This window comes from Microchirus variegatus (genome assembly GCF_963457635.1).
Source record: "Microchirus variegatus genome assembly, chromosome: 21".
NCBI classification, from domain to species: Eukaryota; Metazoa; Chordata; class Actinopteri; order Pleuronectiformes; family Soleidae; genus Microchirus; species Microchirus variegatus.
Window position 1 is genome coordinate 8,125,402 of NC_139822.1, and position 17,137 is coordinate 8,142,538.

The following is a 17,137-nucleotide window of genomic DNA, read 5'->3' on the forward strand; positions in this document are numbered from 1 at the left end:
TGAATCCATTGTCTTTGGTCAGGCGGAGGAGGCCCAGGACCAGTACCAGAGCTGTATGGCTGACGCAGGCTTCAGGAGGATGGATCTGGCTAATGTTAAGAGCACCTTCCTCACACAGATCAGAGAGACGGTCTTCCAGTGTGACCTCACACTCAAAGCTGTGAGTGGACAGAACAGAAATGACACTCATGTTTTGTAGTGATATTTAAGTCAACAAATGTGTACCACTAGAACCTGAATTCAGAAGTCAGATTGTTTAGGCTTTTATTATTGTCAGTTGTCACGCTATATTTTAAATCTTTCTATTTTCTTAAAAAAAATGTCTTAGTATCAGCTAAAGATTATGACACAATATTCCATAATGATATCCCAAAATACACAGCACTTTCAAGATGACAATATAATATAATACACTCAGAATTCTCTTTCACTCACTCACTAATAATCTGACTTTATTCTGTCACTGTCCAGGTGACGGTGAACTGGTTTCAGATGCAGCAGGCGCAGACTGTGTCTCTTCCCGCTCACCACCAGGCTTTGAGTGAAAGTGCCAAGTTGTACGAGCCGGGTGAATGCTACGCTGAGTTTGTCCGGAACCTTCCCAAGAATTTGCCCAAAGAGCGGCTGCACTCTGACTCCATCTCCTTTGACAATACCAGGTACAGAACACAGTGGCCCTCAAACTGTTAAGGCACCATGAAATTGAAAAAAAAAAGAATCAAAATCTGCTTGCGACACTCCTGCGTGAGTTTAGTTTTGTCACTGTCACATTGTTGCAGATTCAGCCACAATAAGACACAACCTATTCTGACCTTGCGAGGTTACATATTTGTATTTGTTCGGCTGTAAGTTTGAGGTCATTTTGGATAACAAGTTTAGAGAACGGGCTTTTGAAATAGCTGGAAGTTGCCTTTGAGAAGCGACTTGGTTCTTCTTTTACCAATGGTAACAGTGAGTCAGAGTGGGAGGAAGTGAAAGAGAGACAGCGAGAGAGCGAAAAGAACCAAGGAGAGACGGAATGCATGTTGAATTTGTTGCCCTTCCTCAGGAAATATCTGTGGTGCGGGCTGAATGCAGCAGGGGAGATTGTGAGCGTGAGAGTCTGGCGCTGGTTCAGGTCACTGCCATTATAAAAAGACGCAGTGTTTTATCATTTCAGTTTCTATATTTATGGTGAGGTGATTGATCTGGTCGCTGTGGTAGCACTGGTAGATACACATAACAAATCAAAATGACGGCTTCGGGTGTTCTTACTTGCGATCAACATGGATTCACGGCTTAGGGATTAAACCGTGAGAGTTCTCAAGTAGAGTGTCGGAAAGCCAGTAATGATCTGAAACAGAGAGGTAACAGTGCAGTGGATATGTTGGTCATAGAAGAAATACATATTTAAGTATAGATATATAAGTAATATGCCTATAATTTAAGATATTATATCTATACCGTGACATGAGACAGGATATGGTCTTGGATTTTGGATATGGTCATATTGTGATAAGGTATCTAATAAGTTAAACAGTATATAATATTGTAGTAACTACCAAAATAATATTTGAGCCCAGCATCACCTCAGAAGGAGGTTTAATTTAATTAATTGATTAAAATGTGCTTCATTGCTCAGTAATTGGAGTGGTTTGTCTCAAAATAGCTAAACTGTTTATGGTGATAGTGTAAGTTGTTCGAGAAGCAGATTTCATGCTCGAAAATGTAAGCCAAGTATCTTTTTGTGTGAAGTAGAGTAATGCCTGAGTCACTAGAGTAAACCTGCCGCGGATAAACCCTGCGATTTTAATAATGTTGAGTTTTGAGTCTCTCATGACAATTGAAAAATACATCATATGTTATTTTTGTAACACAATATTTGATTTCCCCCAGGTTTGTGTTCAACAAAAGGTCAGTGGGCAGCACTCATTCCTCCCACGGCAACCTGTCGCAGGCATCCATCACCTCCGACGTGCTGAGTGGAGATGAGGCGGACGGTCCTTTACACCGACCGCTGAAGATCAGCGAGCAGGACTCCAACAGCAGCACTGACATACAAGGTAGTGGATGTACAGCCTGAGACTGATTCAGTTTGGTTTGTGGACAAAACAAAACATTTGAAAAACACTGGTCAACATTTTATGGATCAAGCGGTGACTCGAGTAATGGGGAAAATAATCAACAGATGAATCGATTAAGATGTGAACATGCTTTTCGGGCTGCAACTAACGAAAGCAACTTTAACCGAAAGAAATGGATATTATGAAACAAATCGCAGTTCAAATGGCACAAAACATTACAATTACATAGTTTACCTGAATTGTTTAGGCCTTTATTTTTACATCATAAATGATTCCTTGGTTACAACAAGAAGTAACCATGGAGACACTGTGTGTCATGGGTAGGGCCTGAAGACTAATTGTCTGTCAGGTTTGGATCAGGCTCTGCTAGTAATTTCTTGGACTTGGGTCCAGTTCAGCCAGAAAAATTCAGATACACACGACTTATTGTACTTGTGGCATCATCTTCATCAGAAGCAAAACAAGGGAAGCCTTTGTATTCACAGCTGCTGTAATTATCAGTCTACTTTAGAGGAGCTGTCATCTGATACCTACAGAACGAGTAATAACACACCCTGTGTGCACAAGCATATCATCAGACTCTGTCAGTAGATGATAGAATTGCACTTTTTACAGACATGGGTGATTGTCTTGATGTCACCCATTAGTTTTGCTACATGAATATGGAGCAGCTTGGCAACAATACTTGAAGTCGGCCTGCGAACCTGCCTGTATCTTTATCAAATCTTCTCAAGGACCAGGAAAGTTTTCCCAGGACTAAAGTCAAATCAGTGCGAGCTGTGTTTCGATTAGTCATCATAAGTCTGGACTATGTGCTTGACGGAAATATTTGCTAAGAATATCACCAAGTGGGTAGCAGCAGATTACTACATGTCTGTTTCTTCATATTTTTTTTCTCCTGCAGCGCTGAGAGGCCAGGCCCCGCTGAGAGCGTGGGCCTCCAGCAGCCAGGGAAGTCAGGGAGGGATGTGCAGTGACTCAGAGAGCGCTGGAGGCAGCAGCGAGTCCCGGTCCATGGACTCCCCCACTGCTAGTCCAGGTATGAGGATTTTCCAACAAGCTTTTATTAGTTTGTTAGTTTAGAAATAATATATATATATATACTCCCTAGCTAGAAAAAGGTCACATGCTCATTTTGCTTAGTGCCCACTGTATAAGCCTGTGGGGGCAATGATCTGGGGTTCCTTCTGTTGGATATATCTATGTTTTTATGTGTCCATAAAATTAGGTCAGTTGACGATCGAAATATACTGAATGACCACACCATCACATTAAAGCTGAACGTTGCAAGTCTAGTCACTTCCTTGCCTTCTCTATGGAGCTCCATTTTCAACACCACAGCAAACATCCATCCATTGTCTACTGCTTTAGCATCACTGTTGTAAAAACTCACCATTCCCGACACTCGAGCCTTCACGAGACCTCCTGATTGTGAGGACTCCGGGTCAGCAGCCCGCATCTTGCAAGCCTGGTTTTCCGCCAACAGAGAGTAGGGAGCGTGGAGACAATCTCCCTGCAACAAGTCATTTAATCATCACATTGACTCTGAAACTGTTAGATTAGAGTAAAAATCCTGCATCGTTCTGCTTTAAAAGGCAAATAAAAAGAAACCGCCTTCATTATGATATCTAAAATCACAATAAAGCTTAAGGAGGATGAAAGTTCCCATGATGCATTTTACATACACTGTATAAATGAATGTTCCTCATTGTACACCATACCCACAAGCTACTCATCTCATAGTGCACTTCCCTCCACAATTGAAAATCTGTGCCACACTCTGAAAAGTATGTTGTGTGACTAATAAAAGAGCGTAGCAGATACAGTAGCTTATGTGTTCTTGGTATGTCTTTATGTCGGTCTCTGCTAAACCTGTACATCGTTGCATATTGGTCTCTTTTTTTTTTGTTGAATCACTTCTCTTTTATTTGTGCAGGTGACTTCAAACGTCGGCTGCCCAGGACTCCCTCTACTGGAACCATGTCCTCAGCTGATGACTTGGATGAGAGGGAGCCACCGTCACCCTCAGATAATGGTTAGACATTTCTAGCTCTCTTTTTGTGTGGTGCAATTATTTTTGCAGTGTTTATCATGCATCTCCAACTCTGGTGGATTTTATGTCATATGTTTTTTTTGTCTTCACTCATCAGAGCAGCAGAGAATGAGGTCATGTTAGTTTTGGCACATGGCCTCGCGTTTCACATCCTGTGTAACCTGTGTCAATGAAGCTAGTGCACATGTTTATTTTCATGTTTAAGTTCACTTTTTATTTTTTGTTTTGCTAAATGTAATTGTGTCTTACAGAATAAGGTTATTCATATATAAATATAAATAATTTACATATACATGTGTGTATATATATACACATATATGTTTACTGTATATATGTTCCTCTTCAAAGTTTTAGGGTTTTTGTTGTTGCTCTGAACTAATAGTTGGTTCTGCCTCTGACTGACTGAAAAGTTCCCCTTTCACTTGATAAGTTTCCTCATGCACTGATCTGATTTGCCAGGTCTGGCAGAGATGGTGACAGAGACGGCCAGTTCTCCCGGTCCTTTCCGAAATGCTCCCATGTCCAAAGCTGCTCAAACGCATAAACTGAGAAAACTGCGAGCACCGTCCAAGTGCAGGGAGTGCGACAGCCTGGTTGTTTTCCATGGAGCTGAGTGTGAAGAGGTACACTACTTATTAACTGGATGTGCACATTTCAATGTGTCTTCATTTCTGAATTCAGTCAACCATTTTATAAATGTTGCTTCTCTTGCCAGTGCTCCTTGGCCTGCCATAAGAAATGTCTTGAGACACTTGCTATCCAGTGTGGCCATAAAAAACTACAAGGCAAACTTCAGCTGTTTGGTATCGACTTTGCCCAAGCAGCAAAAAACAGCCCAGATGGCATCCCGTTTATCATCAAGAAGTGCACTTCTGAGATTGAGAGTCGAGCGCTCAACATTAAGGTAAGGTGGAATTGTTTACATTTATCGTGCGAGTGTCTGAGACATTTTTTACATCTTAGTTTAAATCTAGTTAAAATACCGTATACAATGTCTTAAATATGTGTGGTTTTCTGTGAGTTTTGTATAATAGTAACGATGCATTTTAACTTGCAGGGTATTTATCGTGTAAATGGTGCCAAATCCCGCGTTGAGAAGCTCTGTCAGGCATTTGAAAATGGGAAGGACTTGGTTGAACTGTCTGACCTCTCACCCCATGACATCAGCAATGTCCTCAAACTCTACTTGAGACAGGTACATGTCAAATGGCCACATGTCATACTCATTTAATATTATTTGATCACTTTATCCTGACCTAAACCAAGGTCTTAATGTGCAACTTGTTTCGATTTTACTGTTATGCCTTCACTGGTAGCAGTATTTTCCCACTTCCAAAAGCACTTAAAACGCCACTATTTCACTTCAACAGTTACCAGAGCCATTGATCCTGCATAGACACTACAATGACATCATCGGCTTGTCCAAAGATTGTCAGCGTGTGAAAGTGGAGGAAGCTAATAAACCCTCAAGCCCCCAGACTGGAGAGAAGAGCGGCCCGAGCCCACAGCTCAACAGAGTCATTTTAAGGATCCGAGATCTTGTCCGCCAACTGCCCACAGCCAACTACAGGACTCTGCGCCACCTTATTGCTCACCTGAGCAGGTAAGAGCTCGAAGCAAAGACCCACACTTTGTCGTTTGTCTGTTGCTTTCTGAGCAAACGCTAAAATGCCAACTTCCTCAAAAGACACAACGGTAAATGGAAATGGAAACTTCCCTAAAGCGCAGAGGAAGTTGTACAGAGAGCATAACATTCCTGCTTTATTTATAGTCCTCTCTACTTGTTTTTCTTTCTTTCAAAGCTAATATGGGCATAGGTATACAGTAACTCTTTTTCTGGTAAATACACCAATAATAGCAGACACACAGTGTGTGTATCATTGCATTAACTCACAATCCCTCTACAACAGAGTGACTGAGCAGGCAGAAGAGAACAAGATGACCTCCAGTAACCTGGGCATCATCTTTGGGCCCACACTGGTGAAGCCACGTCAGACGGACGCAGAGGTGTCCCTGTCCTCCCTGGTGGATTACCCCTACCAGGCCCTGATGGTGGAGCTGCTGGTGCGATACTTCCAAATAGTCTTTGACGCATCACCTCTGTCCAGCTCTGACATTGTCGCCACCAGTGGACATGGATCCCCCAGACTCAGCATGCAAGAGAAGATGCAGCGGCTCAGCAGAAACTCAACTTCGCTGATGGACCTCAAAGAGGTGAGGAATGACTCAGATTCTTACCTTTTTGTGTAAGCTGGGATTTTAACAATACATCCATACTACAGGCATGCATACTACATCAAATTTCACACACTTTTGCGTTACCATGTGCATGCAGATTTCCACCCAAAGAGCAACAAGTAGAATATAGAATAGCGATGGAATTGAGTGTTTAAATGGAGTTCTTAAGAGGTGTTTTGCATGCCTAATCTACCTAAGAGTGGAGTCACAGAAAGCATACAACATAACCCTTGCCTGTATTGTCCTGCACAACATCACTACCAAGCGCCATGTCCCTCTCTGTGCTGACAATGATGCACCTGAACCCCTCAGAGACCCTGACCAACCTACATTCTGCTAGAACAAGCAATCAGGACGTGCAACAAGGGACCCAATAGTTAGACACTATTTCTGATTTGGATTTGTTTTGGATTTCAAAACAACAGTGATGTCATTGCCATTGCTTTGTTATTCTGTTTTATCATTGCATGCATCACGAAAAAATAATCTAAAAACAAAACAAAAATATTTGTGATTGTGATGAATACACATGAATTAGTGACAGAATTAAATATATTATTTGTGGTCAATATTGACAGCTGTTTGGGGGATTATTTTATGGGGCCAAACTCTAATCACTGTAGCCTGATGGATGACCAAATCAAATCAAAACCTTATGAATAAATAGGATATCTTGTAGTTTATACTGCATGATCCAAATATAGTATTATTTGATACAATTTTAAAGTGTCATTACATTTTGGGCCTGAAATCCACACTGAATCCATTCTGATCCAGATTTTTTGAATCAAAGTGATCCCAATCCTACTATAAGTTTCTGAAAAACCCAAACTAAAGGTTTGATCTGGATCAAAACCAGCGATTGATCTTAGACATGTTGGACTGCTATTATTTTGAACACAACTGTACATACACTTCCTCCATTTGTTCAAATCTGTTTGGGATTTACCGAGATGTGATTTCTTACAGTTTTGTCAATTAAAAAGGGATAGGGATTTCTTAAAATTGTGATAATTTTTTGTAACATCAGCAGTAGGGTAGATTCTTACCCAACTTCTTACCGAAGAACATACTTTGGTGATCTCCTACCCATCACAAAAAATCTGATTGATCCCCCAAAACTTGTAGACCGGAGGTTGCTAACAGAAGCACAGACTTACAGATAAACCCACACCTCCTTTTGTCGAGGTAATTATGTACACTGTATGTATCATGGGTCACACGGCGGTGCAGTGGCTAGCACTGTGTGCCTCCAGTTTCCCTAAGTTGACTGTAGGTGTGAATGTGAGAGTGATTGGTTGTTCATATGGACTGGTGACCTCTCCAGGGTGTGACCCCACCTTTCACCCTGTATCAGATGGGTTAGCTTCAGCCTCCCCGTCACCCTCATGTGGAGGATAGAGCTGTAGCCAGTGAATTATCGATATAAATATACATAGAAATATCATGTTGCTACATAAATATCCTTCATTGTTGTTGTATGATGCAGAGACGACTGTTCTTTATGTTTTTACAGAGTGCCAAAGTGTACAAGAGATACTCATCAGTGATCCCATCGTCACACATCCTGAATGAGGTGCAGGAGGTCCAGCCAGGAACGGACAGAACAGACAGCTCATCCAGTCTCAACGGGAAGTCAAGTGGAGGCGACGTCCAAAGGGCGACCTTAGTGTTTGGCCATCCCAGCATCACCACTCACTCTGCCACCAACCTTGCACCGAAAGTCCAGCTCCGCACCCAGCGTGTCAGGCACATCTCTCGCCCCATCAGCATGCCGCTGGAACGGCTGCCCACACCCGCTCAAATCAGTGAGCGGAACAATCGGAACGCTGCCGCGAGCGTCGACACCGCTTCCCCTGATCGTGATGCTGCAGCTGAAACTATACAGGAGACACCAGAGCCGCGGCAGAGTGGCTCTTCCAGGGTCAGCACCTACTACATCACACCGTTCATCGACACACAGACAATGCAGAGGAGAACGTGGGACAGGAAGTACAAGCACTATGACGTCACACCCAGAACTGCTATGATAGTTGCCAACCTGCCGTCTGCCTGCTCCGGAGTGCAACCTCTGAAGGCAACAGTACCTGTCACTATCAACTCAACTGTAACTACAGACTGCGTGGTCTCCACCGCAACCAGTCTGACCACCGTGTTCTCCACCACTGCATCAGCCAAACCTATCTGGACTTCTAAAAGGGAAAATAACTCTGATGATTCAGTCAGCGATTCTAGCAGCTCACCAAACCTTCCACTAACCCTCAGGGCTCCAAGGACTCTGCAGCCACCTCCTGGAACTTTCTACAGGCCCCCTGTCTCTGTCAACAACAGAGCGAGGACGCTTTCAAACTGGACTACTACTGTCACCACCACCACCACCACCACCTCCATACTCGCCCCCATCACCTCTGGTGGTCAGATACTTACCCCATCCCCTGCTCTTACAAGCCCCACACAGACACAGCTCCACAGCCAGGACTCCACCGACTCCACCGCTGACTCTGGAGTCTCCACCTCTGCTTCCCTGTCGCCCTCTCAGCTCTCCAGCAGCCCCGACGACCTCTCCACCAGTGAGACTAAACCTGTCAGCCAAAGACTGAGAGCTCGGCGGCTGCAGGAGTTTGAACACAGAGAGGCTCATTTTGTCTGATGCCAAAAAGATTATGTAAATATTAATGTATCTATGCCATAGCATTGTGGGGAGACCTTTTTATCAACCAGATGAGAGTGTGTGTGTGGGGGGGGGGGATTAAAAGGCCTGTGAAAATCAACCATGAAAGTGTTAAAAGTACTAAATATCAAATATATGAATTGTCTATTTTTATGTCAAAGAATATGTTGTTGCCAACAACAAAATGGATTTTGTCTGTAAAAAGAATGACTTCAGCCTCGTTCAGTGTTTGTCGTATATTATTAATATTATCACCCAATGCACTTAATACAGGTTCACGTTCTAATGTTGCCTTTATTGTTTAGATTCTTCATTTGAAAGAACTCGACGTGTACAGCTTTAAAAAAAATCCCACCGTAGCCTGTGATTGGTACATGTTTTCTCAGTATATAAACCTTATATGTTTTTTATATTCATCCAGACGTACCATGTTTGTCTCATCTGTTTTCATCTCATCACAACAATGCAACAATGCAACAATCCTTGCTGCACATTAAAAAAGGCTCTTTCAACTGTTATTTCTGCTCCAGTGGAGTGTTTTTTTTAATAAGTTTTAATTCTCTTTTTTTTGTGGTCATGTATATGTTTATATTCCATGTTAAATTGTGTTCAGTCAAGTTACTGACTTTTTTTTGCCATTTTGTAAAAACTGCAGAAAGAGAAGAGAAGGAGTGGTTTTTAGATCCAGGGTTGCAGCTATTGTTATTTTTCGAATTATTCTTTTACTCCAAAAAATCGAACAGACTGTTTCCTGTTGAGCACAATGTCCTTTGGTATCAACATTATGGAAAACGTTGTCATGACATACATGTTTATTTCCCTAAATATTAAGGACTCATTCTGGGCCATTCATCGCCGAGTGCATCCCAACAAATAATCTCAATAAATTCTACATTAACTCATCAATTAATCTATTATCTACTATAAAACGTATATTATTATACAGTTCTAGCACTGCTTAGTTCAGCTCCACTCTACTCTACTCTATTTTGAGGAAATGGGTCCTGAAAAGTTTTTGAAAGGTCCTTGAATTTGATGTCATCGCTGCTCAGAGTTAACTGTGTCTGCCTTTTAAAAACTACAACAGCAGGTTTTTCGTTCCTGTGGAGACTTCACATTCTCTCACCTGTTCCACCTTCGACGAGATGCTGCGACTGTTGAATCACTTCAGTCAACAGCTCCGTGTGAAAGAATCAGTGACTGTGCAGGTAAACATGTCTAACCCACCCACCTGTCTTTCTCACTTTTGCCTCAAAATGGACGGCTGTCTTTTTGTCTGTCCTGCCCACGTTGAGCTGGAGAGATTAGAGCAATCAGATTAGGAGTTCTGCTGACCTGCAGCACAAGAGAGAGAGAGAGAGAGAGAGAGAGAGAGAGAGAGAGAAGGCAGTCATCCACACCTCCTCTACCTCGGCTAATGTCTGTGAATCTCTTTTTCTCTAGATGTCGCACAACCTGTGATATCACTCCAATAAAGGTAAGGATTGTGTGTCTGTTTTTTTTTCATATTCTGACTAAAATAGAAGAAAATGGATCCTGCCTATTTTGTTCCAATGTGTCGTCCATTCCAAGTTAATTAAAGAATGTCAAATATATGCTTTTAGACATGGATTGTGTGCACCTATCCAAATTGCAAATGTTTGTCCTGTTCTGTGTAATAAATAACCTTTAATTATGTGAATAATATGTTTATTTTAAAGCTCTCCTCTCATGATCATCTCTGTCATTAACACAATTAGATGAGCAGCAGGAGACAACATTAACGTTATTTTATTTCATAAATTCTCACTAATTCTTATTATAATGGAAAATGATGGTGGTGTTTTGTTTATCTTCTCCAGTTTTTTTTCTGCCACATCATTTCTACACTTATCAATATTTCAAATGGAAGGCCTTTCATGTGTAATAATGACCGTATTATGACATGAATAATATTTTAGATTGATATGCTCTCCTGCTTGTAGTTCCTTGTTTTTCATCGATGTGTTTATGTGCCTCTGTCCATCTGTCTGTCTAAAGTAATCCATTGTACTCGTCTCTCAAACAAATTACTCTTCATGTCTGACATTGTCCGAGGACGTCTGCATGAAACCTGTGGACATCGTTTCCCTCTTGAGTTTTTCCAGCGTCCACAAAATTAATCTGTTGTACTCAAACACTAGAATCAGAAACAAAGTGCATATATATTTTATACATTATAACAACTATTGTTACACATTACGGTGTTTTAATTAAATACTAACTTTTTTTTACTGAATAAATACATACAATTATATTTAAATATAACAGAAACATTAAGGAAAAATTAAACAGTAATCCATTCAAAGAAAAAGGGTAAAACAGATAAATATTTTAAATGGTCAATTAAAAGGTCAAGTAGGTCAAGTAAAGTCAAGGTAACATCTGTTTATATAGCACATTAGACAAAGTGCTTTACAGGAGGTCGACAATGATTCATCCATTCATTGATTACTGAATGATTCTTCAACCAATTTTATAATCGGTTAATCAGTTTGAATGTTTTTTCTTAATAATTTAAACAAGTTCTGTGTTTCTGTAAGGATGTGGCTTATAATAGCAGGATATGTTTAGGCTATATCCCTATAAAGCTGCACACAGGTTGTTTCTCTGGACATGATAAATGATGAAAATCTTCAGTAAATAAAATACCAGATGTTAGTAATGTAACGTATGTCTAACTCATGTTTGACAGAAGAGGAAGCGGAGCTCCAGTAAGTGCAGTATGAGCTGTAGGTAAACTGAAACAAAAACTAAATCATTAGAAACGAGAACCGTCTCGAGGAAAGAGGACATTTAAAAACAATCCAGTGATGCAATAGACAAAATTTGATTCCAGTCTCTTGGAGCATAAAGAGATTTTTTTTTTTCACATGTGGGACTATAAATTGAGTGTGAGACTGGATGTGACAGTGGATGGCCAATGTCAGCTGGGATTGGCACCAGCACCTCCACCACCCTCATGTGGAGGATAAAGTTGTAGAAGATGAAGTTGAAGTGTTTTATACACTGTGCAGTGATGAGTGAGTCTGCTGGATGCTGTGTTAAAGGGGAACCAGGTGTTTTTAATGAGCATTAAAATGTAGATGTTGGAGTAGAAGCAATAGTCCTCGTGTAGATGCAATGTCAGGGCCGGCCCAAACCTTCATGGGGCCCTAAGCAGAATGTGATCTGCTGTGAGATGCATTATTAATATAAACACATTAATAACACTTTTTTTTATATTAGAATCGTTTTTTTTTTTTTAGGAAGCGTACATTTGCACAACCAAACGCGGTGATGCAGTTGACGCAGTGTCTCCGTAACAAGCGTTTGTCATCACTAACGTCGTGTTGCGATGTGCAGCTTTGTCACAGGCTGATGACCCCGTCCAGGGGTTGAGCTGTGGAGCGATGAAGACAGGCTCACACGTTCACTTGTTACTGTGGAAAAACTGGACTCTTCGCAAGAGACAGAAGGTATTACAGCCCAGTCTAGTGTCATGCTCATCGCTACACTAACATCACACATATCCAACCCCCTGGACACCAAATGCATATGGTAATATGGTGTTCCTATTTTTCTGGTGTTTTACCACCTGTTTTCCTCCAGATCCGCTTCCTGGTGGAGATCTTCTGGCCAGTGTTGTTATTTATTGGTCTGGTGTGGCTGAGGAGAGCCAACCCACTGTATCAACAACATGAGTGTAAGAATGAACACATGACTGATGATAACTGATCCATCCTGATTGATCTTGTGTAACACATCACGTCTGTTCCTCTGTTCTGTCTCAGGCCATTTTCCTAACAAGGCCATGCCCTCGGCAGGAATCCTGCCCTGGATCCAGGGCATCTTCTGCAATGCCAACAATCCCTGCTTCAGATATCCCACCAGAGGAGAGTCTCCGGGAGTTGTCTCCAACTACAACAACTCTGTGTAAGCCCTAATCACAGCACATCCAAACCTTGAGTTCTAAAACAACAACATAATATTATCTAGGAGTTTGTTCATATATTACATTCATGTTGTTGGCTTTTTTTTCTGGTCAGATTGGCACGGTTCTATGTTGACGTCCAGGAGCTTCTGCTCAATGAGTCAGAGGTCCAGCAGCTTGGCCGACTTTGGAATGAAATGTCCTCGTTCTCCAAATTCATGGACACCTTAAGAAAGAACCCATCTGTGGTGTCAGGTAAAGCATCTCCTTCTTTTTCTTTTTTATGATAATGTATGTATGCCTCTCTCATGAAGTGTTATTTATCATGACCTCATTTGTGATTTAAGATATTTACAGTCTCTTCTTACTTATTCTGGCATCCATGTTCACTTTATATGCATTGGACTGACACAGGTCTGAAGGCAACCAATACAATTTTATTCTTAATATCACATCAGTTGAAATTAATGAATTATTCTTGGCAGCGACCAGAGTACAAATCCACTCATCCTCTTGCTCACTGGACTTCCCCCTTGAACACCAAATCCCTGCCAATCTTTCTTGCTGTGAATCATTTCCTGTGAGCAGGCCAGAGCTGCTCAGGTCAATATTGTCTTTAGTGTTTCAGACCTTTCATTATCTCTGTTTGTGATTTGTCCGTCCAGGCCGTGGGCTCAAGATAGATGACATCCTGAAGGATGATGAGGTTCTCACAGCCTTCCTGTTGCGAGACGGCAGCCTCTCAGAATCGACAGTCTACCAGCTCGTCAATGCAGAATTAAGACTGGAACAGGTGTGTTTGGAGCCTGAATATATATATACTATATATACTATAGAGTTAGATGTTATTGGCTGCAGAGCGCACGCCACCGGTTCTCGATCTACCCTGGAGTCTTCCTCAGGTCAGAGCATAGAGTGATAATGGCTGACATGTGGAGCCTGGGGTACACCACTGATGATATGTCCTGAAATGTAGATCTATAGATGTAAGATGTAACGACATAATAGTCAAATGTGTCAACTCACTTGCTGCTGGCACAGCTGCCAATGTAGGGTTAGGAAGGTCATGGAATTTAATCCATGACCTTCCATCTGTAAGATCAACACTTGGCTCCAAAAAATTAAATTAGCTGATGGCAGTGCCGTGGCAATGTGCTAGGCAGACTAGGCAATTGCATCGGGCCTTGAGAGAGGGCCCCCAATGGACACCTGATACGGCCACACACAGCCTTAACACCAGGTATTTTGGAAACTACAGAGAACAATGCAACGTTGGAATTAGCGATGCACTGAAAGTTCGACCACCGAGAATTATCGGCCGAAAATTGCCAAAAAAAAAAGCCGAAACAAAATCATCGAAACGATGTTGTGATGACTTACGACCATCTATTCCCTCTTAGAGTCTGTCCAAGATCATTTGAAACACCAATAAAACGGTTCCAACAAGATGTGTGTACACGGTGCAACAGCACCTATTCAATGCTGGAAAGTGGACACTTGGCTGCATACAGTGCAGACTGAAAGAGACTAGCTCATCTAAAGAGATCAGCTGATCTGATGCAGCTGTTATTCCCTTAATTGCAGCGTTAAAGCGTCTTCTGCTCAAAGATTGAGACCACGGAGTGAAAACAATAAAAAGTGCGCTCTTAAGAGTCCGTCAAGATATTTTACTAAGATCTACTCAGATCCCCTGCACTTCATGATGTATTTAGTGGATGGGCTAAGAAATGCTATAAAACACATACATCGCTCACAACATTCTGCAACAGCAGCTTTACATCCAAGGTAGAAAGTAATCGCAAAGACACTAAAGTACATAGTCTCTAGCCATCCATTATTTGTACTAATTAGACTTTGTGGGATGCCAAAACAATAAAAATGATGTTAACACCTCTTCTCTCCTCTCTTCAATGGTATCCAGTTTGCCTTTGGCGTCCCAGACCTGCAGCTAAAAGACATCGCATGCAGTCAGGCTCTGCTGGAGCGCTTCATCATCTTCCCCAGCCGCATGGGCCTCCACGTCGTCCGCAACGCCATGTGTGCCCTCAGCCAGCAGAAGCTGCAGAGGATAGAGGACGTCCTCTATGCCAACATGGACTTCTTCAAGATCTTCAGAAGGGTGAGTCGCCTTTTTAGATCGACTTTTTGCGTGATTCTAAAAAGAGACGGAACACAAAAAAACGAGGCACAATCCCATGAGCCACACGTGAGCCAGTTGAAAAAGGTACATAAGTTGCATGTTTTTGTTATATGAAAAATGAGTTAAATTACAATTACTTTAAGATGTTCATCATTTAAGATTGTAGGTAGTCGGCAGGAATATGTTTATAGTGTTTCAACATCATCTCAAATGATAAAATAACATTATATATATATGTATATATATATATACATATATATATAATTTTATTTCTGGAAAAAAGGGACATGCATATGGAGATATGACTGTGGCTTTGACTACTAAGTCAAATCTTATTATAGTGATTACTATATCACCCAATGTAAGCAGTTTTTTCTTTTGAGTTACGACTCTGTTAATCATTGTGGCACTGAAACACACACACACACACACACATGCACACACACACACACACACACACACACACACACACACACACACACACACACACACACACACACATGCCCACCTCACCTCAAATGAACTGACGCTGGTCTAGCAAATTTGCTGTTGTGTACGAGTGACATTTTACGTCAACAGGATGTTGTCCATGCATGAATGCAACAGTCCCGATCTGTGTTCATTCTCATAGTAGCAGAACGTGTGAGGCCAGATTGCTCTGCCAAACCTGTTCAATCAGTCACTGACTTCATTTGAGGCTTAGAATTAGAGCACAGTCTCTTCTCCTTTCAAAGCCCTTTCAAAACATGAACACAAGTAGGAAACGTGGAGGAATTCACTGCGAGAAAGATTTGTCTTTGTTCGATGAATGGCAACCATCATCGCCTTTTAATTAAAAGAAACATTTACTTGTTCGAATATAAATATTCATAAAATACTGTATATCACATTTCTGAAGTAGGGGAAATTCCGCGAAAGTAGATAAAAAGAAATCAAATCAAAGAAATCTATTTAAAAAAAACAACAACAAACCTGGTTTTCACCTTGGCTTTCTTGACTGTATGTGTTGTGGTTCAGCATATGTGAGTCAGGTGACAGGTCAGGTGACAGGCTCAGCCAGCAGCATTATCCCTCTTGGCCTGTTTCCCTAATGGGCTTAGTGAGGCCCCGCCCACAGAGGTAGACGGTAACATATGTGACCTGCCATGGCAACAAGTCGACCCTCCACAAACCCAGTAAACGGAGAAAAAATTGTTTGTTTGTTTTCAAAATGGTTCAACTTGAAGTTTTGAAGAAGCCACTCCATGCTTCAAATCACAGTATTGTGGGTTTTAAAACCATGAACTTTGTATTTGAATTAGGGTTGTTTGACGGCTGTGAATCGATTAGTAGTGTGGTTGTCTCATATTCCAGGGCTTTTGTTTTTTTTTTCGGCCAAACAGCTGACAGTCACAGAGAAAACACATGGCTACTTAATATGCAAGAAGCTACTGTGTGTGTTCACCTTTGAATAGAGATGGACAAACAAAAACACAGAAGAACTAAATTGTGACTGCAGACACCGATATCACTTCTACTATGCTAGCGGACACGTCAGCGGTAGCATTGAAGCTTGCAGACACTATGTACAACACACAGATGGATTATTCAGCCGCTGAAAGGGAGCTGAACATGATAATAACTGTCCACCTTGAGGAACAGACACAGTAGTTTCTTCTGAGATGATATGACGCCAGCACCTCTATCGAACCTTCTATCTTCTTATGGGGTGAGTTTTCATTAACGTTGTTAATCTACGCTACGTTAGTGTTCAATCGAAGTCACATACAGGGATTAAAAAAACAACATTCTTTTTCATGCTAGACACTGTCCTTTAATAATTCACTGTGTGTTTCATAATGGTATGTGGCTACATTGTTATTAACTAGCTCCAGGGCCAGCCCATGGAATGGGCATAAATGCCCATTTATGGGGCCCTAAGAAGAAGTTGCGGTACCACTTATGAAGACAAAATGTCAACATTTACCAGTCTAATGTGTTCTGTCAGCATAGCTTCCAACACTTCCGGAGCTGTAAAGGTTCCGTGAAGTGATGTCACGGC

The 17,137-nt window shown here is 41.5% G+C and overlaps 2 protein-coding genes across 2 annotated transcripts in view; both read left to right on the top strand.

The window, feature by feature from the left end:
- The window catches only part of arhgap29b (Rho GTPase activating protein 29b), a 34,985-nt gene extending 25,865 nt beyond the window's left edge, over positions 1 to 9,120 (top strand). The window contains exons 12-22 of the mRNA XM_083907620.1: positions 23 to 160; positions 472 to 659; positions 1,876 to 2,042; positions 2,968 to 3,102; positions 4,000 to 4,098; positions 4,576 to 4,739; positions 4,832 to 5,020; positions 5,174 to 5,311; positions 5,487 to 5,719; positions 6,027 to 6,330; positions 7,871 to 9,120. Coding sequence (XP_083763746.1) covers positions 23 to 160; positions 472 to 659; positions 1,876 to 2,042; positions 2,968 to 3,102; positions 4,000 to 4,098; positions 4,576 to 4,739; positions 4,832 to 5,020; positions 5,174 to 5,311; positions 5,487 to 5,719; positions 6,027 to 6,330; positions 7,871 to 9,004 — 2,889 coding nt within the window. The 3' untranslated portion in view covers positions 9,005 to 9,120. The remainder of the gene's footprint in view (positions 1 to 22; positions 161 to 471; positions 660 to 1,875; positions 2,043 to 2,967; positions 3,103 to 3,999; positions 4,099 to 4,575; positions 4,740 to 4,831; positions 5,021 to 5,173; positions 5,312 to 5,486; positions 5,720 to 6,026; positions 6,331 to 7,870) is intronic.
- Positions 9,121 to 12,435: 3,315 nt separating this feature from the next.
- The window catches only part of LOC310942454 (retinal-specific phospholipid-transporting ATPase ABCA4-like), a gene marked incomplete at its 5' end in the record, with an annotated part of 46,943 nt that continues 42,241 nt past the window's right edge, over positions 12,436 to 17,137 (top strand). The window contains 6 exons of the mRNA XM_083907841.1: positions 12,436 to 12,501; positions 12,635 to 12,728; positions 12,817 to 12,958; positions 13,072 to 13,211; positions 13,622 to 13,749; positions 14,878 to 15,075. Of these exons, the coding sequence (XP_083763967.1) occupies positions 12,436 to 12,501; positions 12,635 to 12,728; positions 12,817 to 12,958; positions 13,072 to 13,211; positions 13,622 to 13,749; positions 14,878 to 15,075 (768 nt within the window). The remainder of the gene's footprint in view (positions 12,502 to 12,634; positions 12,729 to 12,816; positions 12,959 to 13,071; positions 13,212 to 13,621; positions 13,750 to 14,877; positions 15,076 to 17,137) is intronic.